This window comes from Erinaceus europaeus, chromosome 12 (genome assembly GCF_950295315.1).
Source record: "Erinaceus europaeus chromosome 12, mEriEur2.1, whole genome shotgun sequence".
Taxonomy (NCBI): Eukaryota; Metazoa; Chordata; class Mammalia; order Eulipotyphla; family Erinaceidae; genus Erinaceus; species Erinaceus europaeus.
The window spans coordinates 49,083,213-49,110,446 of NC_080173.1; the positions used below are offsets into that span (position 1 = coordinate 49,083,213).

General features: G+C 39.1%; 1 protein-coding gene across 5 annotated transcripts; it reads left to right on the forward strand.

Annotated features, from left to right (window-relative positions):
- Positions 1–235: 235 nt before the first annotated feature.
- On the forward strand, positions 236–23,066 carry SMARCE1 (SWI/SNF related, matrix associated, actin dependent regulator of chromatin, subfamily e, member 1). 5 transcript variants are annotated; one of them, XM_007531043.3, is made up of 11 exons: positions 412–546; positions 2,396–2,447; positions 2,625–2,668; positions 5,643–5,747; positions 11,473–11,553; positions 12,867–12,998; positions 13,270–13,441; positions 17,478–17,650; positions 18,483–18,584; positions 19,228–19,438; positions 22,794–23,066. In XM_007531043.3, the coding sequence occupies exons 2-11, from the start codon at positions 2,441–2,443 to the stop codon at positions 23,000–23,002; spliced, it is 1,236 nt and encodes a 411-aa protein (XP_007531105.1). In that variant the 5' UTR covers positions 412–546; positions 2,396–2,440; the 3' UTR covers positions 23,003–23,066. The 5 variants fall into 5 exon arrangements, with proteins under 5 accessions (XP_060059525.1, XP_007531105.1, XP_060059527.1 ...); XM_060203544.1 differs by lacking the exon at positions 412–546 and adding an exon at positions 656–1,155; XM_060203543.1 differs by lacking the exon at positions 412–546 and adding an exon at positions 1,149–1,167.
- The last annotated feature ends 4,168 nt before the right edge of the window (positions 23,067–27,234 follow it).

A 27,234-nucleotide genomic window follows, 5' to 3' on the forward strand; every position in this document is an offset into this window, starting at 1 on the left:
CCGTCCTCAGCTCAGAGAAACCATACAACTCTTGCAGGCAGGAAAAAAGCCTGGAGGGACGCGGCCGCAGCGGCTCCGGCGCCTCACGCCGCGGCGCGGCCCCGCCGCCTACCGGCCCCGCCGCCTACCGGCCCCGCTCGCCGAAGCCCGGGCCTCAGCTCCCCGAGCCGCCCGCCACCGCCCGCCACCGCCCGCCACCGCCCGCCACCGCCGTCACTCGGCGGCGCTTCAGCTCCGCGCGGCGGCGGAACCCGGCGTCTCCCGCCGCTCACTTCGCCGTGACGAATCGGCGCCCGGCGGGGAAAGTGGCCAGATTCGGGGCGTTGAGCAACGAATGGAAACTCATAAAAAAAAATCCTCGTCGGCCCCGCGCATCCCCGCGTCCTCACCAGAGAGCCAGTTTTCCTAAACGGAGCCGGGGAGAGCCTGCAGAGAAATTACCAAGTGTTGAAAGTGCGAGTGCGGAAGCTGCGGGCGCGAGGGGCGGGGCGTGCGCGGGACAAAGGGAAGCGAGGCCGGAGCTGCGGGCGCTTTCTCTGCCCGCGGGTGAGTGTGGCCACCCCGGCCCGGCCGGGTCGGGCGGGAGGCGAGGCGCGGTGGCCCGGCTGGGCGGGACCCCGAGTTCCCGGGGCTGCTGGGGTTCGGGCTTGGCCGCGGGGCTGGGGCTGGCGCCGGAGGCCGATTGCGGCCTTCTCTCAGGCCTAGTGGAGCGAGGGCTGGGGAGGAGTCCCATGCGGGGCCCCGCCTCGGCAGCAAGGTCTGTCTTTCCGCCGAGCCGGCGGGAGCGCTCAGAGCATCTGTGCGTGGCCCCGGGTCGGGTGCGTCCATGGCCGCCCCGCAGGAGGCGGGTCGGGCCGGCCGGGCCGCGGTCTTCTCATCCCGGATGGTGGGGGGTGTCTCCTGCCGGCTCTCGGCGGAGCTGGCAGCGAAGAGCTGAAAAAAAAATGGGGGGCCTGGGCTTGAAACCCAGCTTTGGCGCTTCCTGACTGTAGAGAAAGTGCTCGAGCTCGCCGAGACTTCTTCCCTTTACCCACCCGTAAGATAGAACAGCAGTAGCCGCCTCCTGGAGTCCTTGGGACTACCCGCTGAGCTGCTGTGATAAGCCTGTGCTGTTTAGCTGTTCAGCACATTTGGCATTTAGACCAGGCGCCGGGGGTGAGTCCAGCGGTGAGCAGCGTCCACGTCCACGCCCACGCCCAGAGTTTAGAGCAGAGCAGACAGCGATGATTTCTAAGTTAATGTCAAAGAGAAAAGGGGATGTGCCAGGGCCACTCGGGCAGGGCTTGTCAGGGCTCCCCACAGCAAGGCGAATGTGAGCAGCGAGGAAGTCTGCACCAGCCAGTGACCTGTGCTTCCTCAAGGAAACGAGAGACCAGCTTGTCCCATTGACAGTATCAACTATTTTTCCCACACACACAAGGTCTCTTCTGCCTTATGTTACAGGGAATCCTTAAAATGCAAAATAGAAGCTAAAACAAAATCATGTGGGTTTCACATAATGTTGGGCGAAAGTGTTCGAGTAGACATAGGTATTATTTGTGCTTTGTAGAAATGGATTTTTGTCTCTATGCACAATAGCTTGTGATGTGTGCTGACTTAAACTCATGGGTGTGGTCATACGAGCTCTGGAAATGCTAGAACAAAGTAAGAATCGAGCTAGGTAGTGTAAATACAATAATGAATTAGATGGGCCCTGTTCCCAAGCAGCACACAGTCTAGCCATATTGACAGCTTTGGGGCTTTTGTTTTCTAAGACACAATAAGTAGCATAGGTCTGTGTTAATTGGGTAGAAATATAGATAAAGAAGCAATCCTGCCAGATAATTTATCAAGAAACGATTCATTGAGAAAATGAGCTATGAAAGGTGAATAAAAATTTACCTAGTAGGCTCTCCAAATTTATTCCCAGCAATTGTAAAGCTGCTTGTCACTAAAAGAAAATGTAAGGTTCACTGTTCTACCAGTTGTCTTTAAAATGCTGCCCGTTTTAATAGTTATTTAAACGGAAGGTAGACCTGTCATTATCAGTAGGCCTTATTATGGTGAATTCTGATAATACATCAGATCCTAGGGTCATTATATTTTAATAAGCCTTGTTTACATGGCATCAGCAAAGTGCTTTTCATACAAGAGGTGACTCCTACCATAAGAAAAACTTGACATTCTATGTTCAGTATTACTTAATATCCCCTGTAATCTGTTTTAGTCATTTAATTCTAATTAGCCAAATAACCTACAAGAACTATTAAATTTGCAAAAAGCTTGATTAGTAGAATATAATGTAATTTTCTCAGGAATACCAATTAAACTACCCTGTTCTTTAGAAATAAACATTCTCTATGCTTGCTAAGTTTTGATTCTCTTTTATTTTTCTTTTTTCCTTTTTTTATTTTAGTGTCTCAGATTCATTCTTAAGGAACTGAGAACTTAATCTTCCAAAATGTCAAGTAAGTTTCATTTTTTATATTTATCAATCTATGTTAATAAGAGACTAATGCCCTAGCAAATGGGAATTCCAAAATACTCTCATTTTTTTTTTCTTCAAAACAGGACCATTGGTAGTTATGTTGCATAGTATTATATCTCAGTTGTTTACAAGAAGTTATTTATTTTCTTTCAAACAGAAAGACCATCTTATGCCCCACCTCCCACCCCAGCTCCTGCAACAGTAAGTTTTAATTTTCTTGTTAATGTAATAGCCAAGTCTGGCCTTGATACAAAAACCCAGATGTCTTCCAGTGACAGTCACTCAGTCATCAAGATGAAAAATTAAGCAAAAAAAAAAAAAAGCACTTCCTACTAAATAAAATAACTCTTTGCATCTTACCTTGAGACAATCCCAACACTTAGAAAAACATACTGCTGAAATTCCAACCTACTATAGTGTTTAAAAACAAAATTGGTAAATGAGTGGCAAGTTTAACACTTCTCTCTTGTTAAGAGTCTTTTAAAGTTGATGTTGAGTGAATGCTCATTCTGGCTTTTTTTTTTTTTTTTTTTTTTAGCTTTTAAGCCTAACCTTCAGCTGGTTACATTTTTCCCTCCTTATCTACATATAATCTTCATATTAAATCAAACAATAAATTTTATATAATAATACAATGTAAATTTTTATTTTCAAGTGCTCAAGTAAGGATTACATTATCTATGGGTCAGATCTTGCTACTAAATTTTATTCCACTCCATAAATAACATTTTATTAGTTTGGAAATTGATGTTTCTAATAGTTTAACTGTATTTGTTCCACCCAGCAAGGTCTGGCCCAACTTGGTCAACTTGTAAAATAATTGTCCAATCCATGAAACAGAACTAACAGTAACTGTTCAGGTCTTGCTAAAATAGATTCTATGTTGTTCGGGGTTATTTTTGTTTTTTGTTTTTAATACTGTTAAGTAACACTGGCTATATCCTACAAAATCAGTTCTTTAACAGCTATTAGCCTTCTTTTCATACTCCTACCCCCTAAATCTCAGACTAGTCTGTTAATTAGGCCCTTATATAATGTTGTTTACTCCACAAGACAACCACTTTTATTTACTAATCCTCAGATGTATGTTTTGGTTATATTTTATCATTTAATTTTCCTTAGTGAGTTGTTTTTAAAGAGAACCACCATATCCCATGTTCTGGGTTCAGTCTATATAGAATACAGACACTAAAGCTAATTCCAATAGATATGAAAGTCCTGTTTGGTTTGTTTTCTTTCTTAACCAAAAAAACATTTCTTATTATCATCTCCTTGGCCCTCTGCTAGTGGCTATTACGGTAGAATTGAACAATTGAAATTCCTGACCTCAAAAAACTAACCATGTACTTCATTTTTGGAACTGGTGTAACTAATACCTTTGTTTGACACTTTTTTCCCCAGTTTCTTTATTTCTCCTACATTATTGTCTCATGTTGAACAATGGTTCTCATCCTTTTTGCAATTTTTGAAGGTGTCATTTTGACCTAAGTATTGTCTCTGACAAAATATGTTAACTAAAATATGTTAACTACAGATAGAATGTTTTGAAGGCAAACTTAAATTTTTGAGATCCTAAAAATCACTCAAAACCATGTATCCCCTTGTGATTTCTTAAATTTAGAGGGTTTTGTTTTTTTGTGTGTATGTGTGTGTGTTTTGTTGTTGTTTTCTTTGCCTTTCTTTGGTCACATTTTTGTGCCATTATAGATTGACATATAAAATACAGAAGACTTAGAAATTAGAACAACCAACAGAATAGCTATTAAGTAAATTATCCTCCTTCCCTTTTTTGTTTCATTATTTCAACCACCACCATCACGTCCACCATCACCACCTGAATCTACCACTCCAAGTAATTAATATACCCTTATTTTGTACCTTTGATACTTCACCTATGCTCTGCCTACTTAAAAAAATGTTTATTTTGCGTCTTCTGTAACTACATTGACAAGAAATCGGTCAGTTTCCTTCTAAAAAGTATCAGATGTATTATTATCTGCTTGAATGTCTTTTGGACCCTAAGGATATGTGCAGCAGCATGTTTTAGAAATGTGTGTTCATAATAGCTACCGTTCAGTTGGGATGTGTTAAGTGTGTTTTGCATCAGAACTGACATTGTTAATTGCATGTCCAAATGAAAATAATGCCACTTGTTTTGATTGAGTTTCATTCGGTAAAATACCCTTTTGGTCTCTCTTTGCTATATTCTTTCTATGCATTATACTTTGATTCTCATGAACATTGGATGTCATTGTATTAACCACAAGGTCACTGCTATATAAGATACTATTTGTGATCACATCAACACATAATTCACAAAGCCCAAGAATTGTGTTACTGCAATGAGCAGTTGTGCTTTGAAAGGGCTAGAGCCATCAGGAACTTAGATGAAACAAGAAAGCTCAAGTCTGTGTGAACTAGAAAAATAATTCATATTAAAACTAAATGCAGAAATTGTTCACAATTGACCAGTGGAAGATGGATCAAGGAAGAAATGGAAGAGAAAATGTATAAGAGAATGATTGGGTTTAAATGATCAGCCAGCACCCCAGAATGAAATCCATGCATTTTTATAAGTCTTTGTTTTGAAATCATGTATGTGACATCCATTGAATCCCACACACGTTCTTTTCTATTGACAACTCCTGGCTTCCTAATACAATATATTTTCATTTTTCATGTTATATAAAATGATTTAAAGTCTTTAAAAGCAGATCCATTTCTTGTTTTTATTTGTTTTTAATAAATGAATACATTGGTGGCATTCATATAATTGTCAAATAAATCATGTTTTGTTTTGCATGTAAAGTGTTTTCAGACTTCTAGTTTATCACACTTCAGTCTTTCCTATCTCTGACATATATCACTTGTTGTATCATACTACTCATCATAAAGTAAATCTGACTATTTCAGACACTTAAGAGTACTACTTACCTCAGAAAATGAACACACACTCACCCTCACACAAACACCATTGACCCCTGCAAAGAGAAAGAAAAAAAGTCACTCACAGACTGGTTTCTCAGTGAAAGATAAAAGGACAATTACAACACATCATTGCTTGTTTAAATTCAGGTTGTTTTTGCATGTCATATGCAGATCATTTTTCATTTCTGTGTTTTCCTCGTTTGAGCTCATTTCTCATTCGTGTTTTTGTCTCATTTGTTTCCATCAGCAAATGCCCAGCACACCAGGGTTTGTGGGATACAATCCATACAGTCATCTCGCCTACAACAACTACAGGCTGGGAGGGAACCCGGGCACCAACAGCCGGGTCACGGTAGGAGAATCAACTATTAACAGCATCTGGCAAACAACTGGAGTTGACCAGAAATGCCTTCAGCGTTAGGTCCTTTTGATTCACCAGCAGGCCATTAAGAATAATTTTTTAGTGTGGCTTTTCGACTACTATAAACATTGGTTGTACAGTCTTACACTGAAAAAAGTAGAGTGAGATCTGGATGTGTATATAGAAGAAAAGAAGAATCCATTCTGTTTGACAGTTGGTAGAGATAAAACCTTGGGCTCTTAGTGTTAATACTGTATGTAAAAAAAAAAAAAAACATAAACTTTCTTATGGTTAAAAAACCCTTTTTGAGATAAGTATCTTTGTTTAAGGTAATTGGCATAAGACTCAAGAACTCAGTTTCTTATCAAACCAGACCTTTTAACTGATGTACAGTTTTGACTTGCTGCACATAGTTTATTTGCCTTTTGGATTTAAAAGTTGACCTGAGATTTCTTACTCTCTTAAAAAGAGGGGGAAATTATAAATTATGTCACCTTAGAAGAGAATAAAAGTTAAGTGAAATTAATTTGATGTCCCAAACTGGATATGTACTACTTGAAGTGCATTTATAATCCATAGGATTCAGGGTATGGTTTCTGAACTTGGATTTTCAGGTGAATGATTTCAACCTAAGAGTTGGGTGATATATCTCAAACTTCATTTTGAAATCATCTTAAATTCCACACAAGAAAGGTTAGATGTTAGATATCTGGGGAAACGATGTACCAACAAAACTAAAAATAAATCCAAAAGTCAAATACCTTCATGCTTTGAGATGTGATATTAGTAACAGTTTATACAAGCCAGAATGACTAAATGCCTTTAATAGCTCTTTTTTGCTGTATTGGTAAATAATTCAATAAACATAACTTTAGAACAGGCCTCTCACCATGGAGTCAAGCTAGAACAGAAATTGTATAACCATCAAAACATAGGACTATGTTGACAGGCATGTTTCTTAGCTTGATAGGTTTTTATTGTCTGAATGTTACTGTGCATAATTTGTACTTCATAAGCATATTGAGTTTTACGTGTCATGCATATTCCATGGTATTTGAAAATAATTCTGATAAGATTTGTGTAGGTATACATTATCACAATGTGTGCAATTGTTATGTGCCCCAGTACAGTAGATGTGTTGTTTCACAAGTGTAATGGGTGACAAAAGTTATCAAAAGCAAAGAACATTTTAATTTAAACAAGGAGTGTGATCAATTTGGAACATCTGTATTAATGCAGAAAATCATTGTGGTCAGTAAACAAAAAAAAAAATGACTATATTTGAATAGCTCTGTACAGTCAGTTCCTGATTATATTAATGAATAGAAATGATCGCTAATTGAATAATTTACATTTGGCTTCTGCATTTTATTGTTGGTTATGTCTATGGGGATTCACTGTTGATATTAAGTAAGATCACTCAATGGAAACTAGTAGATTAGTAAAGGAATATAAGTTCTTTTTCCCACTGTCTCAGAATCTGAGTTGACTGTCACTTTCTTCCCACTCCTTTTTGTAGTGTTAGAACCCAGCAGTTGAATTGGGCATTGGCTAAAAGGTAGATTAGAAGGTGTGTTGGGCACAGAATATGTCGTGTTTGAGTTCTTTGTGGTTACTTTCTTTGTATTATTACATTCTCAACCCCAGATTAAAGTATAATCAGCTGCTGTTTAGCTATAACTCGAAAGGCTAGAAAAATTGTAGAGGCTCTTAGTCTATGTCAACCCCAGTTCCTTCAACTTTTATTGACCTTTCTGTTCAGTCAGTGAATGATCCTCTAAGAAAGTTATCTATGCCTGAAGTTTTACTCTACCTTTTTTTAAAAAATATTTATTTATTTATTCCTTTTTGTTGCTCTTGTTTTATTGTTGTGGTTATTATTGTTGTTATTGATGTTGTCATTGTTGGATAGGACAGAGAGAAATGGAGAGAGGAGGGGAAAACGGGGAGAGAAAGAGAGACACCTGCAGACCTGCTTCACCGCTTGTGAAGTGACTCCCCTGCAGGTGGGGAGCCAGAGGCTTGAGCCGGGATCCTTATGTACTCTGCCTTCTTTATATGTCTAATATGAACTCTGTGTTAGAGCCCAGTTGATCCAATTTTGACCACTGCAATTTTATTACAAGATGACCTCAATTGTACGTTACTTTTGGGAGTAGGGAGTCTCCAATTTGATATTTCGGGCTTTGTGAAATCCTAGAAAGTTTTGGCTTGTCAGAAAAGTCATGACATATTTTTTCTATGGAAAAATGTGTTAGGAGCTTTCAGACAACCTAATATTTTTCTGTAGATACTGTATACCAGTTTAACAGAAAACTCCTTCATATCTGAACAGTTTTCAGACAGTAAGCTTGTTGAAGTCTTTTAGACTGCTTATAACAGTAAGATAGAATTCATTCCTAGTCACTTTTTCATGTATGTGATGATTAAAAAGAATTATCAGTAAAGAATATGAAAACACAGTAATATAAAATTTTCTATGCTGCAATGGAGATTCCATCCCAGGAGGAAAATCCTTAAATATTACCTTACCAGGAAAAATAGCTGAAAATTGGGAAGAAACAACAAAGAATCCCCTGACTACTCAAAATAAATGTCACAAAATCATCTACTTTATCCTAGGAGATTCCCAGGCCCTTGTTCTCAGGTAAAGACAGGTCTCCCCACCCCTCAACTCATCGCCATTTGGAAGCAGAGTTTGAAAGAGAGTCAATTGCTAATAGAGATTTTTCCTAACAGCAGAGAGACAGGTAGAAAGAAAGAAAGAAAGAAAGAAAGAAAGGAAGGAAGGAAGAAAGAAAGAAAAGCAAGCCTCCAAAATCATCATCACTACACCATCTAATAAAGGAGCTCAGACCAGAGGATTACAACAAAGCAGTGTTATTTCTTGCTTGCTTGTTAGTTGGTTTTTTGTTTGTTTGTTTGTTTTTCTCCAGAGCACTATTTAGCTCTTATTTATGTTGGTACTGGGATTGAACCTGAAACTTTGGAGCCTTGGGCACAAGAGTGAGTCTGTATAACTATTATGCTGTCTCTTTCACCCAGCAATGTTACATCTAATTGGCTCATTAAGAAAAGGTTAGGGTGTCGGTTGGTAGTGAAGGGTTAAGTGCACATGGCTCAAAGCACAATGACTGGCGGAAGGATCCCAGTTGGAGCCCCCCCCTTGCAGGGGGGTCACTTCACAAGCAGTGAAGCAGGTCTGCAGGTGTCTATCCTTCTCTCCCCCTCTCTGTCTTCCCCTCCTCTCTCGATTTCTCTCTGTCCTATCCAACAACGACAACAACAACAAGGACAACAAAAAGGGGAGGGGAAAAAATGACCTCCAGAAGCAGTGGGTTCATAGTGCAGGCCCCAACAAAAACCCTGGAGGCAAAAAGAAAAGGGAGAATGGATGGAAGGAAGGAAAGGAAAGGTTAAAAATGGAGGCTGGGCAGTGGTGTAGTGGGTTAAGCGCACATGGTGCCAAGCACAAGGATCAGTGTAAAGATCCCTATTCGAGTCCCCAGCTCCCCACCCAGGGTGTGTGTGGGGGGGTGCTTCACAGGCGGTGAAGCAGATCTGCAGTAGTCTATCTTTCCCCTCTGTCTTCCCTTCCTCTCTTGATTTCTCTCTGTCCTATCCAGCAACATCAACAATAGTAACAACAACAAGGGCAATAAAAATGGGGGGGAAATGGCCTCCAGGAGCAGTGGACTTGTGGTGCAGGCACCAAACCCCAGTGATAACCCTGGAGGCCAAAAAAAAAAAAGTTAAAAATGAACAAACTTTTTCTTTTGAAGTGTAGAAAAATGTTTAAGGTGTAGAAAGATGTCAGATAAAATGAAGTTTATTATATCTTGCTGGTATCCTGAAAACCAGCAAAAAGTTAACTTTATAGTTGCTGTTTCAGGTTTTATTACATTAGTATTTACAAATTGGTTGGTCATCGAATGTCATTAATGTCACAGTATGTTCCCTAGAAGAATATAAGGGCAGATACTAACTTTTTCTAAAGAACTTACTCAAGCACCAGTACTTTAGAATTCTTTACCACCTTAAACAAGTTAGCAGTGGTTTTCCCAACTGTATTGCCAATTCATAGAATTCTAAAGGTTTGTATTGTATATGAGTTAGAAGTACATTCTAATAATTTTGTGATATATAAAAAAGTCAGACTCCAGTGCATGTCTTATTCTAAGAGTTTTATGATGTGAGATTAACTTAACTTTAGAGGAACTCCCTCATTTCTTGCAACAACTGTAGCCCTGAGACAAATCTCTTGTTTCCTGTTACTGCCACCACTGATGGCAGTTTCCATCTCCCATTGGTTACTGTGTGCTAAGAATAACTGTATAGCTGTGTGGGCACCTGCATGAACTATGTAGTTTTTTTTTTTTTTTTTAATGCATGAGAGGTGAAATTCTTTCTAATAACTTAGTGTGTGAAGAAGCAAAGTTTTTGAAATGTATATAGCAATAGAGGAAGCAGTTTTTTTTTTTTTAAACCAGTGGGGAGTGATGCAAACGGGGGACTCCATGGTACCTTGTATAGAAAATGAGACCATTATTGAGACTCCAGCCCAGAATGGAGGTTTTATCACAGCAGCAACATAAAGATTTACTGATCCTTGCTCAGCTCTGTCTTATGGTGGTGCCGGGAATTGAAGGACCTTGTAGCCTCAATCAGGAGTCCGCTTGCATAACCATTATGCTATCTCCCCGCCCCCACTTCCCATAGAGCAATACTTCTTTACCCCAGTCTGGCAAGAATTATCAGGGTTCTCCAGAAATTTAGGTGAGATAAATGTATTTTTTTTTCTCTCTCTCCTCCCCTTTTCTCCCCTAATGCACTTTTGTTTTAACCTTTCTAAAAGAGATTTTTCTAGTCCCCATTCGTTCTGTTTTCTGTTTCCCACAAAACCAGTGGAGATTTTCAAAGACCTCAAAGATAATGTGATTAGGGGCTTTTTCTGCTACATTTCTATTCCTGGTAAATTTGTTTGCTTCTACTGTGATTAGGAGAAAAGACAAAAGAAAAAGGGAGAGAAAGAGAGAGAAGCCAGGGCATTGGTGGTGGGGAGAGTGAACCTTTGGTTAACCTGTCTTGATTTTTTTGTACACAAAATTACTAGAAATGAATATAGAACCATAAGAAAGATAAGATCTCTGGTCATGATAAAGGAGATGAGGTTTTTTTCCCCCCTGCTTTTTAAGCCTAGAATTAAAGTTTTTGTGTTTTTGCTATTTATGAGGAGTGCATTCCTGAAATAGCACAAGGTGACACACGTTCCCGGTAGACATGTGTGTAGTGAATTCAGATTCTGTGCACATAATCAAGTGGTGACGGTATGTAGAATGGTAACTTAAGCAAAACAGAAGGATGTCAGGTAATGACCTAAATGTGGGACACTTGATAAGGATTCATTTATTTTGACTTGTGGAGTATTACATAATATTTTATTTGTTCTTCCAGCCAGGCTGTCAAAAACAGTGGCAATAAACTGCTAAACTAAGCATTGAAAAACTACATGCTAAAAGTCATTTTCTTTATTTTCTCTTGATGTGAACATTTCTGAATTTGCAGTGATGGCTATTCTCAGTGAAGAAAATATAAGAATCTTGTGTCCATGGACGAGTAGAAGGAAGGCGCATTAGGACTTTATAAGGAATTCTCTTTTCAGTTTGTTGATGAAGTCTTTGCAGCTAAATAATGAGTGTATTTAACTCTTTTGTAGGCATCCTCTGGTATTACGATTCCAAAACCCCCAAAGCCACCAGATAAGCCACTGATGCCCTACATGAGGTACAGCAGAAAGGTAGGTACCTTGGAGCCAAAAATCAGTGGGAACTGCCATCTTTGCTTCTTTGCTTTACATCAGATTTCACATTGAGTTGTCAAACCTTTTCTGCATACAGTCAGAAGGAAGACTAAAGAATTGGGAGTTTTCAAAGAAATGAGTTCTAATTTCAGTGTTCTAAAACTAAAATTCACCAAAAAGAGCATGGTCAAATAAACTATTATGAATCTGTCCAGTTGTGTTTTGTAGTCTTTTAGAAAAATTTTAATAATGCGTGAAAAGAAATAGAAGACTGCATGTATTAGTATTTTATGTTAATAAAAATAATAACAGCTACTTGTTAGTCCAGGGGACAAAGTCTGGAAAACAGTGGAGATACTTTTTTACTTATTTATTGGATATATATGGGGGGGGGGGAGAAATTAAGAGGAGACAGAGACACCTGCAGCACTGCTTCACCACTTACGAAGCTTTCTCCCTGCAGGTGGGGGCCAGGGACTTGAACCTGGGTCCTTGCACACTGTAATGTGTGTACTTAACTAGGTGTGCCACTGCCTGGCCCCCACAATGGATATCTCTTGTTTTCTTGATACTTACTTGAATTTTCCCTTTTGGTGAACTTAAGTTAATATATATTTGCTTTAATATTGGTAGACAAGACCATAGATAAGAGGGGTACAATTCCCACCACCAGAGTTCTGCATCCCAGCCCCTCCATTGAAAGGTTTCCTATTCTTTATCCCTCTGGGTATGGACCCAGGATCATTATGGAGTGCAAAAGGTGGAAATTACTCTTAAAATACCAAGTTTAGGTAGTATCTTTGCTAAAGACGAGAACATTTATCACTTTTTATCACTACTTAGAATTTAAAATTTTTGGTCACAATTAATAATTAAGTTATCAGAAAAGTCATGATGTATTTTTCTGTGAAAAATGCCATGTCTTTTCTGACAACCCAATACATGTATTTGGTTATATGATATATCATACTATGCAGATTAACTGCCCTCTGAATTCTAGTGAACTTTTAGAGCAGTTTAGACTATGTCATACTTCATGCTCTATTGAGTATATGTCCCATGACTTTTACCCAGTCATCTGTCAAAGAGCGTTTTGGTTTCCAAGTTTTTGCTATTATGAATAAATAAATAAAATATTTTTAAAAAAATAAATTTGGTATTGCTTCCTCTCTTTTAATTATGTTTTGTTAAATTAAGTATTTCCATAGGTCTGTATTTTTAAGCATCCATACTGAAATTTCAACTATTTTCTTTTTTTTTTTCTTTTTTTTTTTCTTTTTTTTTTTTTCCCCCAACTATTTACTTTTAAGGTCTGGGACCAAGTAAAGGCTTCGAACCCTGACCTAAAGTTGTGGGAGATTGGCAAGATTATTGGTGGCATGTGGCGAGATCTCACTGATGAAGAAAAACAAGAATATTTAAACGAATACGAAGCAGAAAAGGTAGAATGGGAACTGCATGAGATGGATACGGTGTAAAATGTGCAACCATTTGCATATTAGTTTTAAAAAGGTAGAAATGTTGATCGGAAAACTGAGGTAGCTTAGAAACTATCTTCCTGCATCAAGTCATTTAAACTTTTTAGGCCTCAGACTCCTTGTCTATAAAAATAAATACTTTTCATATCTTTTGATAGTCCAATGAGATGGTGTAAGTACTCATCATAACCTATAAAATGTTAATTATAACACTGAAAAAATATTTGCATTTCAGATAGAGTACAATGAATCTATGAAGGCCTACCATAATTCTCCTGCATACCTTGCTTATATAAATGCAAAAAGTCGTGCAGAAGCTGCTTTAGAGGAAGAAAGTCGACAGAGACAATCTCGCATGGAGAAAGGAGAACCTTACATGAGCATTCAGCCTGCTGAAGATCCAGATGGTAAGAACAAAGCATAATTTAAATGTTATTTTATCATTTTTTTATTGATCATTCTGAGTAAGGTTTATATGTAAATTTCCCACAAGAAAAAATAGTCCTTATAATACAGAAAATAGCAAAAGGGTTATATTGCAGATCAAAATCTTTGTACTCAGAAGGCATGAAAGACTTAACTTGTTTTTTTTAAGGAAATGTTGCTTTACAAGACTGTCATCATGGGAGTACATCTCCCTAAAACCTGTGCCAGAACACCACATCCAATCCCAAACTGACATCTACCTTTACCGTAGAGCACTGGACTCAAATACCTCACATACCTCTACTACCTCCTTACATGAAGAGTTTTTTGTTTGGTTGGTTTTTGGTTTTTTGTTTTGTTTTTGAGTCACAATCAGACTTTTGCCTCAGCTATTAAAAAAAAAAAAAATAGCTGGTTGTATCCTGTTTTCTTACTGATTCCCTAAATTTGCAGAATTAAAGTCTTTTAAAGAAGAATGTTAGTGAGTGGGTAAATGCATTATGAAATTGCAGGTTAAGTTAGAAATCCAGCTAGAATTTATAAAGCTCTTGAAGACACATAGGAATAGTTTGCTAGTATATGCTGTGTACCTCTAGTTCTCTAATCAGGCCGGTTCTGTAGCTGCAAAGCTAGCCACCCCCAGCTATAAGAAGACCCACACCACGGATCAAGCCTACTATATAAATATTTCTCTTTGTGCTATGATGTGTAAAGTTTGGAAACTCTAGCTACTTGCAACAAAGGCATCAAAGATATTTAAGACCCTGTTTTAAAGTAGCGGCAAGAGAAAGCTTATAAGAATTGAAGGGGCAAGGTGGTAGTGCACCTGGTTAAGTGCTCACATTACGGTGCACAAGGACCCAGGTTCAAGCCCCCAGTTCCCCACCTGGGGGGAGAAAGATGCACAAGTGGTGAAGCAGGGCTGCAGGTGTCTCTCTGTCTGTCTCCCCCTCCCCTCTCAATTTCTCTCTGCCACTATCCAGTAATAAATAAATATAACTTTAGAGAATGGAAGAATATACCACTTAAAGACTTGAAGTGATAAGCCTAAAAAGAAAGAAAAATTGGGGGTTAGATGGTGGTGTACCTGGTTAAGTGTACATAGTACGAAGTGTAAGGACCCATGCAAGGATCCCAGTTTGAGTCCCCAGCTCCCCACCTGCAGGGAGGTTGCTTCACAATCAGTAAAGCAGTTCTGCAGGTGTTTCATCTTTTCTCTCCTTTTCTCTCTGTCCTATCCTATAAAATGGAAAAGATGGCTACCAGGAGCAGTGGATACATAGTGCTGGCACCGAGCCCTAGTGATAACCCTGGAGGCAAAAAAAAAAAAAGGAAAAAATATTGATGTCTGGAAAAAAAAATGGACTAGGGTATTATATCCTGACATTGGGTGTTAACAGTCAGAACACAAAAACTTATTTACTTGGTTGAGTGGTTAATGCAAGGAAAACATACAGGACTTAAAAAATAAAGACGAGTCATCAAGTAATGGGATAAGACAAAACAAAGGCTAGTCATGTAAAAGCCATTAAGTAGAAAATAGAAGGTAACATCATGGTTATGCAAAAAGATTAAAACTGATATCTTGAGTCATTAAAGGTTCAATCCCCTGCTCTACAAGCCAGAAAGAGAAAAATGAAGGAAGAAAAGGGGGGGAGTTTTAATTGAATAAAAGATAACAACACGAACATTGAAAAGTACTGAGGAGATTCACTTAAGAACAATCTTCAAAGGAGGGTTCCTTTTCTGAGTCTCAAACTTGCACTAGCTTTTTTTTTTTTTTTAACATAGTCTTGTACACTACTGACAAGAAAAGACATAGTAATTTAGATGTGAGAATAAGAATGACTTTAGGTCTTGAACTTTATCCCTGAGAATTGAGTAGAAGAAGATTTATGTAGTATAAATGTACATAATGTACGTAAAGCTTTAAAAGAAAAAAAAGGCAGCATCCCCATGAGTATAATAGCTGCTGACTTTTTTTAACATTTAAGATTACTTAGAGATCTGTGGGACATGCAGTTATTTACTCAGGACAGTGAAAGCTTTTTAGAAGTGTAGTATTAGGCACGTGTCCATATAAAATTACACTAGGGCCTTGATGGGTATTTTTGTTTGGAGTACTGCTCTGGCATATTACATATGCCAGAGCAGTACTCAGGCATATGTAATCCTAGGGATTGAATTTGGGACTTCATACTTGGATGTCCAAAGCTCCACCATGCTGCCGCCCAGTGTGGTGGGGTTTTTTGTTGTTGTTGTTTTATTTTATTTTATTTATTTTATTTTTGAGAGAAATGAAGAAAGACAGAGAGAAACACCAGAGCACTGCTCAGCTCTGGCTTATGCTGGTACTGGGGATTGAACCTGGGATTTAGAAGCCTCCGGCATGAGAGTATTTGCATAACCATTATGCTATCTCCCCCACCCGCAGTGGTTTTTTTTTTTTTTTTTTTTTTAATCTAATAGTATGTATGTGCTATTCAAGGAAACTAAATATTGCTGGAGGCTCCCCACCAGCAGGGAGGTCACTTCACAAGTGGTGAAGCAGGTCTGCAAGTGTCTTTTTCTCCCCCTCTGTCTTCTCCTCCCTCAATTTCTCTCTATCCTAACAACAATGTGTGGCGGGGTGAGGGGAGGGGTAAGATGGCTGCCAGGAGCAGTGGATTCATAGTGCAGGCACTGAGCTCCAGCAATAACCTTGTAGGCAAAAAGAAAAAGGAAAAAAGGGAGCCGTGGCGCAGTGAGTTAAGCACACGTGGTGGAAAGTGCATGGACTTTAGGATCCCGGTTTGAGCCCCAGGGTCCCCACCTGCAGGAGGGTCACTTCACAGGCGGTCTTTCTCTCACTGTCTGTCTTTCTCTCCCCCTCTCTGTCTTCCCCTCCTCTCTCGATTTCTCTCTGTCCTATCCAACAACAATAACAATGACGATAAACAAGGGCAACAAAAGAGGAAAAAAATTAAAAAAGAAAAGAAAGGAAGCAGTAATATCCTTAAAAAAAAAAGATCTTTGTGACAAAAAACAGTAGCTTGGCCAATGAACACATCATGACCTTTGTATGGTTTTAGCATGTCACTGCCCCTGTGTTCCCATTCTTCTAGCGTTTGCCCTTCTTCCGTAGCCAGTCAACAGCGTCAGGTTGAGCCTGATGTAAAGTTTCGAGACCTCCTTTGAATCTGGAGAGGTGGCAGACATTGACTATGTGGGTCATAGTCTGTCTGTAGCCGCAGGGGCAATTCGGGTCGTCTCTGGCTCCCCAGCGGTGGAACATAGCGGCGCACCAGCCATGGCCTGTTTGATAGCGATTGAGGAGGGCCCAATCATAACGTGCTAGGTCAAAGCCGGGTTGACGCTTGCAGGGGTCTGTGATGAGGTGTTTGTTCTTTACCTCAGCTGACTGCCAACTCTGTTTGCAAGAGACTGTAACAGAGAAGTTCAGTGTAGGCATAGGGGACCAGATTGGATGACGAGACATCAAGCGTTGGACAGGGTGGGCGAAGATATATTGGCAGCATATATTGGCAGGTCCAGTCGAGTGTAGACGTGGGAAATGAACTTAGATGTGGGAAATGAACTTAGACGTGGGAAATGAACTTAGATGATGCCGCGTCCCGACGAATATCTGGCGGGGCGATGTTGCTAAGAACTGGCAGCCATGGAACCGGGGTGGAACGGATGGTTCCAGAAATTATCCTCATGGAGGAATATAATTTGGAATCGACCAAGTGGACATGGGGGCTGCGGAACCATACTGGGGCACAGTATTCTGCAGTGGAATAGCATAATGCCAGAGATGATGATCGTAGTGTGGAAGCGCTCGCGCCCCATGAGGAGCTGGCCAGTCTTGCAATGATGTTATTCCTCGCGCCCACCTTTGCTGCATGATGCCCTTTAGACCCACTTCTTAGGCAAGTGAAGACATTGACTCCTTGCTGATTAAATATTAGCCATATCACACTCTCTTGTGTATAGTTACTGGTGACTTCATTTCTAGAACAACTTGTTTTATTTCAGATTATGATGATGGCTTTTCAATGAAGCATACAGCCACTGCCCGTTTCCAGAGAAACCACCGCCTCATCAGTGAAATCCTTAGTGAGAGTGTAGTACCAGATGTTCGGTCCGTTGTCACAACAGCTAGAATGCAGGTCCTCAAGCGACAGGTCCAGTCCTTAATGGTTCATCAGGTAAAGTCACAGTTCATGTGTTAGAATAACACAATCCTATATCGTGGATCCCAAGGGACCTGATGCTATACTGTGCTTATTACTGTGTTGAGACTAATCTGAGAAAGAGGCTTCAGGGAATAGACCTTTCCCAGAGACTTGATGAATTTGTTATTTTACAACTAACATAAAGCTTTGTGATGGAAAGTTTCTTGTTTAGGAATTTTTTGGTCAAATGCTCTACCACTGAGCTGTACCCCTTGTTTAAGAATTTTGAATCATCCTGTTAACCTTTATTGTTATACTAAGTATTCTTATGCAGAAATTGTTTAGACCTGAAATAATATTCTTCAGCATATACTTATTAATCATAGCCATTTGTGTTGCATTGTATACTTTAAAGCATTAACTAGATAAATTGTGTAATTACTCAAATACTTAAGGCATCTGTCACACTATGAGAAAGTGTGCACTATGGAAAAGTTAGGTATTTTGCATTTGTTATTTACTTTAGAAAAATAATTCTCAGTAACAACAATAACTACTACAACAATAAAAAACAAGGGCAACAAAAGGCAAAATAAATAAATACAAAGAAAAATAATTCTATGGTGTATAGCACCAAAGTAAAAGACTCCAGGGTTGGGGGGGCAGGGAGAATACAGGTCCCAAAAGGATGCCAGAGGACCTAGTGGGGGTTGTACTGTTATGCTGAAAACTAAGAAATGTTATGCGTGTACAAACTATTGTATTTACTACTGTTGAATGTAAAACATTAATCCCCCAATAAAGAAATGTAAAAAGAAAAAGAATTCTATAACTACAAATTCTATAACTATTACGTGTCTTACAGCGAAAACTAGAAGCTGAACTTCTTCAAATAGAAGAACGACATCAGGAAAAGAAGAGAAAATTCCTGGAGAGCACAGATTCATTTAACAGTGAATTGAAAAGGGTATCAAGCTTAATATATTAATTATACTTCATCACTGTGTCTTTTGCTTTTTATTCTCATTCCTTTTTTTCTCCAAAAATAGTGTTTTTTATTGGATGTTGTTCACTTTAGAGTTAGCTTTACCATAGCTGGTACTGTGAGCGCTTAACCGGGTGCACCACTGCCCCCAGTTAAGATTCTTATTTTATAAAATTATTTCTGTTTTCCAGCAAAGTTGCAGTAAGTTTGAAATATCATATGAGATACACAAATGTACTAGTCCCATAGACACTGGAACACTGATATTTTTAATCTCCAATAAGTTCATGAACCATTTTCATTTCATCAAGACTCATCATATGTCTTCATTAGGTGTAGTTCACAGTTTACACTTTGTACTAAAAAGAAGTAAATCTGATGTTTGGTGCTTCAGATTTAAAGTGGAAGCCTTACATTTACTCCAGTACCTTACATGTTATTTCGCCAACTGTTCTGTAACATTTGATAACATGTCTGTTAAAACTATAAAAGAATTTCAGAGAAGAAGACCTAATACTTTGCGTGCGCCCCCCCCCCCCATATAATTTCTTTGGTTCAAACATTGGAAGAAAAAAACATTGACAAGAGAGTTTTTTGTTTGTTTGTTTTTGTTTTCTACTACTAGTTGTGTGGTTTGAAAGTAGAAGTGGACATGGAAAAAATCGCAGCTGAAATTGCACAGGCAGAGGAGCAGGCTCGCAAAAGGCAGGAGGAACGAGAGAAGGAGGCAGCAGAGCAAGCTGAGCGCAGTCAGAGCAGCAGCGTTCCTGACGAGGAGCAAGGAGCTGGTAAAACTGAAGAAAAGAAAGAAGAGGAGAACATTCCAATGGAGACAGGTAACCTGACACTTGGTGCCAAAATAGGTGTCAAGCATTTTTACATCTGCTTTTTTTTTCCTCCTGAGATTTATTTCCTATGAGGTAGAGTAGAGAGAAAGGGGGAAACCAAAGCGCCAGTCTGGTACATACAGTACCGGAAGCCTCAGGCGTGCACAGTCCTTGCTTTGCCAATTGAACTGTTCACCCCCAACTACTACCTTTGTTTTTTAATTTTGGTCTTTCTTTCTAAATACTTTTTAGAAACCACTGTGTTAACTCTTGTCTCTTTGGTTATTCTCTGTATGACTTACCAAATTCTTTCCAAATTTTAATCTTACAGCCACTTAAAATGCACAGCAGTGGGTTGTTGTGGGTGGTCTTGATTGAGGTCTTATTTATTTACAGATTGAGCCCTGTCATTTTCTGACTTAAAAACATAAAAGCCCCGTTAGCAGGGGCCAGGCAGTGGCACACTTGGTTAACCGCGCACATTACAGTGCGGAAGGATCTAGGTTCTAGCCCCTGGTCCCCCACCTGCAGGGGGAAAGCACGAGTGGTGAAGCAGGGCTGCAGGTGTCTCTCTGTGTCTCTCCCTCTACCTTCCCTCTCAATTTCTCTGTCTCTATACAATAATAAATAAATAAAACATTAAAAACATAAAGTAGGGGAGTCGGGCAATAGCGCAGCGGGTTAAGCACAGGTGACGCAGAGCCCAAGGAGCAGCATAAGGATCCCAGTTCGAACCCCTGGCTCCCCACCTGCAGGGGAGTCGCTTCACAAGCGGTGAAGCAGGTCTGCAGGTGTCTGTCTTTCTCTCCCCCTCTGTCTTCCCCTCCTCTCTCCATTTCTCTCTGTCCTATCCAACAATGACATGAATAACAACAATAATAACTACAACAGACAAAAGGGAATAAATAAATATTAGAAAAAAATAAAGAAGAAATGCAGAGTGGTGTGGTAGCTAAGGAAAAATAGCTGTGGAGTCAGATCTTGACTTTGGATAAAGTATTTTCTCAAAGCTTATTATTTTAAACTTCAGTAGGATAAGTTATTTCATCTTCATTCCTCATTTATAAGTATTTTAGTACCTCTAAAAGTGAGTTCCAAAGGATAAATAAGGAAATATGCATAGATACATTTTTAAAGATTCATTTTATTTCTAGATGTTAGTGGAGAGTCTGTGAGACTGAGAGAGAGAGAGAGAGAGAGAAGAGAGAGAGAGAGAAGCCAGAGCACCACCCCAGACCTGACTGAGAGCTGCAGGCCACATGCAAGCCCAGTGCTCTACCAAGCTGAGCCATTTCCCCAGCCTATCCAGATACACTCGGTATTGGAATTGAGTGATACTGACAGTATTTTCACTTTTATTGCTAAAAATATCATTTTTATTTATTTTTAAGCTATTTGGTTTTTATTATTATTGTTTTTATTTGATAGGACAGGGAGAAATTGATGCAGAAGAAGGAGACAAAAAGGGAAAGTGAGAGAGAGAGACCTGCAGGGGGCCAGGCAGTGGTGTACCCAGTTGAATGCACATTTTGCATTGTGTAAAGACCCAGGTTCAAAACCCTAGTCTCCACCTGCAGGAGGGAAGCTTCACAAGCATTGAAACAGTACTATAGGTGTTTCTCTATCTCCCTCTTCTCAATTTCTTTCTCTATCTAATAAATACTTAAAGAGAGACGCTCCCTGCCCCTGAAGCACTATGTCACCACTTGTGAAGCTCCACCTCCACCCCACAGGTGGGGGGACCAGGGTCTTGAACCTGAGTTCTTGTGCATGGTAACATGTACACTCAACCAGGTGCTCCCCTACCCAGCCTCCTTGCTAAAAATTCATAAAATGTGGTCATTGCTTTAAGGTCAGTATCTGGTATGGTTTTGTGTTTTTGTTTTAAACCAGAGCACTGCTTAGCTCTGGCTTGTGGTCATATGAGGGACTGAACCTGGGCCTTTGGAGCCTTAGGCATGAGAGTATCTTTGCATAACCATTACGCTGTCTACCCACAACCAGTATCTGGTGTTTTAAGACAGCGTTGAGCAGGGTTAGATCTGCAGATCAAATCCTGCCTGCTACCTTATTTTATATATATAAAGGTTTATTCGAACATGGCCACATTCATTTGTTTACACACCGTTTTGACTGTATGTAGTTAAAGTTATTACTTTGTGTAAAAAAAATTTTTTTTTCTGATCACATTTCTAAAAAGTTGTTACTTCTAGGGGGGTACTGACTTTCCAGTTTAATGTACTGCTTATAGCAAAAAACTATGAAACTTACATAAAGTAACAAATACCTGGGTTATTATGTGAAAATTTACCTGATATTCTGGCTGTACTTTAACCCTGCCCATGCACTGTGTTAGCAGAACTAAGCTAAAGGGAAATGAAAAACAAGAAGCAAAGGTTCTATAGGCCAACATGGCTAGAAGTCGGAGGGTTAGTAGTCACATTTAGTACTCAGTTCACAACTTCTGATTTGACAACTGGAAAACATTTAATGGAATAAAGGTGTCTTTATCAGATACTGCTACACTTTAATGCAGATTAACATTTCAGATATTCAGATTTTAAGTTTCATTATCTGAGCTTTTTTCTGTTTTGTATGAACATGTTTTTAATCTTAACAAATATGGAGCATGATCACATTTTTTTGTGGTTAAAGCAAGAGCTATAGGATGATTCTTTGCTCATCTTGCAACTAAAAAGAACATTTCAGTTTTTTACCCATGTTTTGTCATCTATGAATAGAGCATTCCTGTAGATATTTGCTCAGATTTTATCCTGCTACCTTAAGGAAAAAAACTGAAGAAAATGAGCATAGTAGATCAAAGTCTCATGATATTATTTTCCTGAGAAAGTTCTGCGTGGCTTAACAAGTACCTCACATAGCAACATTGTACCATGTCTACCCATTTTCTCATTGATAAAATCCAAAACATTGTCCAATAGAAATAAAATACTATGTAATTATAAATTTTTACTAATGATTTTTAACTAGTCTTTTTTATTTTTAATTCAAATGTTATTGATTTACCACTTTAACATTTTCAAGAATTTAACTTTTTATACTTTTCTTACTATCTTCAAAGTTCTAGGAGTATCTTATACGTAGTGTCTACTTTTGGAAACTCAGTTGTCATCAGACATGCTTGATCTATAAGTAGATGTCAGGTTTATAATTAAAAAGTAGATGTTCAAACCCTAAATTGTTTCAGATGTGTTAGAAGTTGCACATCCATACCAGCTCATTTTGGGCACTTAAAAACCACACATGACTCTGGCTACCATATTGAACAACTATAAAAATGTCAGCATAATCAGAAGAGTAAATATGTGTTTTAGAACTGACAATGACAAATATTTGATTACAGAGGACTCACACCTTGAAGAAACAACGGAAAGCCAGCAGAATGGGGAAGAAGGCACATCTACTCCTGAGGACAAGGAGAGTGGGCAGGAGGGGGTGGACAGTATGGCAGAGGAAGGGACCAGCGATAGTAACACTGGCTCGGAGAGCAACAGTGCAACAGTGGAGGAGCCTCCAACAGACCCCATCCCAGAAGACGAGAAAAAAGAATAAATACTGCCTTGTTCCCAATACTTTTTTAAATGAAAAAAAAAAAAAAGTTGTTTTTGAGTTTTAATGGTGTTATGTGATTTGTGTATTAATATTTTTCTTACTGATATCATCACCAAAGGCTTTTGGACCATTTAGCATCAGGAGCTGAATGGCACAATCACCCTTCTTAAGCGGTTGTGAAGATGGTTCTTGTCTTTGGATTTTGTTTTAGCCCTCAACTGCTGAAAGCCTCAGAATTTAAATTGAGAAAATGTCCGCTCCTTTTAGAGAATTATCCTAAATGCTGCAGAATCTACTCTTACAAATGCCTTCATATAGCTCCCTGGGTACTTGTTTACCAAAGCCATAGCTTTCCATCTTCCCAGACTCCATCAATCATTTCCTAAAAGTTCACTTTCTTATTTACTTCCACAGAGTAGCTTCTTGAAAATATAATCATGTGTGAGTATGTATTTGCTCACTTAGCCTTTTTTGTTTTTAATCAGTGTCAAATACTAACAGTTGTGCTAAGAAGTTTAGTATCCCTGCAACCAGTCAGATTGTACTGATCCAGAAAAACATCTCCAAGGTTAGAATACTTACAAATTATGAAACAGCCTTACGAGTGAGCATGACACATGTACACATCTATGCTGCTTTTTAAAACTAACACTGGTTGTGTTCTAGTAGATCCATCCTTATTGTACAGGGGGGAAGTTGCTTATTTTTTAATCAAGTTTTCCAAAGACAGAATAGATCATGAAATTTAAGGAACTGAATATTTTTGCAGTGAACTAAACTTCAAAATGGGTAAGCCATTCCAGAAGAAAAACATCCCCTTGAAATTATTTTACAGTAATCAGGACATTCAAAACCTCAAGGCTCAGGATCCTATAGACCAGAGCCTATCTTTTTGGTAAACTCTCAGTAAAAGCCCAATAGACTAAAGTCAAGATAGTTTGTGACTTGTGCTTCCTGAAACTAGAATAGATTTTTACTGCATAGTGGAGTGGTATATCTAATAATATGTTTCTTAAAGGTCCAAATAAAAAAAAAAGGGGGGGGGAAGCCTCAGTGTTTTTAATGCATTAAATATTTGTATTACTTTGTTACTGTAGTGCAGTGAGAGTATGGAGTGGCCACAGTTATTAATATATTTGCACATTCAGAATTCTGTCTCACCCAATTATGTCTGTAAATGGGGGGGGATGTTGGAATTTCTCATGAAAATCAGTTCCCTTACATGGTTATATAACAGAAGTTGGTCTCCCACTCCAGAAGTAAATATTCTATATATATTATAAAAAGAAGTAAATAGTCTATATACTTGAACAACATAAATCCATGACATTTTGATTATCTGAAAAAAAGAAATGTGGCTAAATAAGTGTAAGCCTTCTGCTTACATGGAAATAACTCTTCTACATGGGCTAAATGTATCCATGTCACATTCGTGGCTACATATGCCATCCATTCAGCCTCCTGAGAGGAGGGAACTTGGTATTGGGTGAAAACAGCCTTTGATATCTGTTTGTCTAAATAGTAGAATCTTCTGTTACTTTGTGAATCAAAGAACTAATTGATAAAACATCTGTAAGGCTAGGAACTTAAGTCATCTAACTTAAGCAACTGGATACCCTCTTGATGCATTCATTCTCCAATAGGAAAAAGAGAGAAAGAACTTACATCTTTTAACTGGGAAACATCTTTTAACTTTGAAGGTTGTTTTTTTTTTTAATTAAATTTCTCTTCGTTAAGAGTGCTGTACATAGAAATCACCAATGCTTGAGATGTCTCTAGAGAATGTGGCAATAGTTAAGACCTTTGTTTTTTTTTTCCCCCATAGCCCCGTGATCATTGGGCAAGTCACTAAAATGCTGAGCTGGTTTCAATATAAAATAGATTGAAGTACTGCTATCTCAGTCCCCTTACTGCTCCAAATAGCAGTGCTTTTTAAAGTGCATTTATTTTAAGTATTAAGGCTGAAAGTTTTTATTAATTTTAACAAGTAGGAAAGGGGAACCCCCCACACACACATAATTCCCCACTGTTCTTTATAGCACTTTCAATGTTTATATCTTCCTGTCAACAAGCATATCTTTTTAAATGGCTCCTATATGAAAATTCTGTTATATAGAACTTTTAGGAAAAAGCTACTAGAAACCTTTTTTTAAGTATGAACATATGAAGAAAGATAAATAAAGATTCACTTTATTGGAAAAGAATCTAAAGCTGAAATCCCAACTAACAGTTTTGGTCATTTAGATAACTAGATTGTTTCACATTTTCGATACTAGTTTGGAGTTTTAAGTCAGTTGATGCCGACAGCGTGAAACCCATGTTGCCTGCAATTAAATTGTAGCTCTGGTTGCTTATGTGAACAGGTATTGAAGCGGGGATTACACGGTTAAATCCTTACTTCAGAAACGGTGCCTTTCCACCCCCAAGCACTACCACACACATTCTCACCAGGTTCCAGCAAGAGCATGAGTTTTATCTTGTTTTTCACCACTGGACAGACTACTAATGACTTCATAGGAGCTTTGCACATTAGAGGGCTTAACATCTACAGATAAAAAACTACTGAGCAATAGCAAGCTAAATGGAATTCAGAGCCATCTGAGAAGAAATCAGGCTGTCTTATAATTTGGCTTATTTTGATACTTCCTCGACTAGTCTGGTAAGAAAAATTAATAAAATGATATCTAGATCTACTACTCATAAAATTCTTTGCTTTAGAGTTAGGTTGAAGCACATGTAATTCCCAATGTGGTTTACCCACTGCTTGGCAAGTTCACCTGGTTCAACTGAATAATTCTGCATTTTATAGCTCAAGTATAAGTTAACAGTTTTTCTGAGTGTGAAATGATAAAACCTTCAGTTTGCCAGACTGCTTATTTAATAGCCACAGCATATGTTTTGTTTCTTTTTTCCCCTTGTGTTGTCCTTGTAGCCTTGTGGTTATTGTTTTTGATGTCGTTCGTTGTTGGATAGGACAGAGAAATAGAGGAGGGGAAGACAGAAGGGGAGAGAAAGATAAGACACCTGCAGACCTGCTTCACCGCTTGTGAAGCGACTCCCCTGCAGGTGGGGAGCGGGGGGCTCGAACCGGGATCCTTACGCCTTGCCTGCGCCTTGCAGGACGTGCGCTTAACCCGCTATGTTACCGCCCGACCCCCCCACAGCATGTTTTTTAAAAATCCTGATTAACATGCAAACCCCAAACTAAGAGCCTGGTTTTAAAATGTATTATGGGAAACATTAACTGTTACTGTCTTCTCGTTTAGCACCAAAAAGTTTCTGACAATTTCTTTGCATATATTCAAAAAATTAAAAAATGTTATGTGTGAGGAGGGGAAAAATCCCTAAATGGTTTCATTGCTTTTCACATAAAACCAAGACAGTAGCTACAGAAAAGGTCCCCTTTAATGAGTCATTTGAAAGGCAGAATAAACTGTCTCAGACTCCTTGACATTCAAGAGTAAAGTTCTGCCAGCGCTTGGATTAAAAGCATTCCCTTCCCTACTTCTACTGTCATCGTGTATTGTTCTTTAATTAAAAGTGGGTTTTTTTTCCCCTCTTAATGGGGCTAAAGTTGGTCTTCCATTTCAGTTCCTTTCCTCTGCCCATACCTTTTTTTTTTCCCTCCAGGGTTATCGCTGGGTTTTGGTGCCTGCACGATTAATCCACTGCTCCTGTGGCCTTTTTTTTTCTTTTATTTTCTTTTTTTTTTTTTTTTGATAGAACAGAAACTGAGAGTGGAAGGAAAGATAAAGAGGGAGAGAGAGAGAGAAAGGTACCTGCAGACCTGCTTCACCGCTTATGAAGTGACCTCCACCCCCTACAGGTGGGGAGCTGGGGCCTCTAACTGGGATCCTTGAGCCGAGTCCTTGCCCTTTGGACTATGTGTGCTTAACCTGGTGCGCCACCGCCCAGCCCCCCTGCACTTTTTTTTAAAAAAGTTTTAATATTTATTTATTCCCTTTTGTTGCCCTTGTTGTTTTATTGTTGTGGTTATTGTTGTTATTGACGTCTTAATTGTTGGATAGGACAGAACGAAATGGAGAGAGGAGGGGAAGAGAAAGACCTGCAGACCTGCTTCACTGCTTGTGAAGCGACTCCCCTGCAGGTGGGGAGCCCCCGGCTCTAACCAGGATGGTTAAGCTGGGTCTTTGCGCATTGCGCCACCTGCGCTTAACCCGCTGCGCCACCTACCGCCCGACTCCCCTATCCCCCTGCACTTAGGTGAAACA

What these genes read in the sequence shown, in the direction of transcription:
- SMARCE1 (XM_007531043.3), top strand. An exon ending in GCACCAACAGCCGGGTCACG is followed by an intron (nt 5,748 to 11,472) that starts GTAGGAGAATCA and finishes ACTCTTTTGTAG; the next exon opens with GCATCCTCTGGTATTACGAT. An exon ending in TTAACAGTGAATTGAAAAGG is followed by an intron (nt 18,585 to 19,227) that starts GTATCAAGCTTA and finishes TTCTACTACTAG; the next exon opens with TTGTGTGGTTTGAAAGTAGA.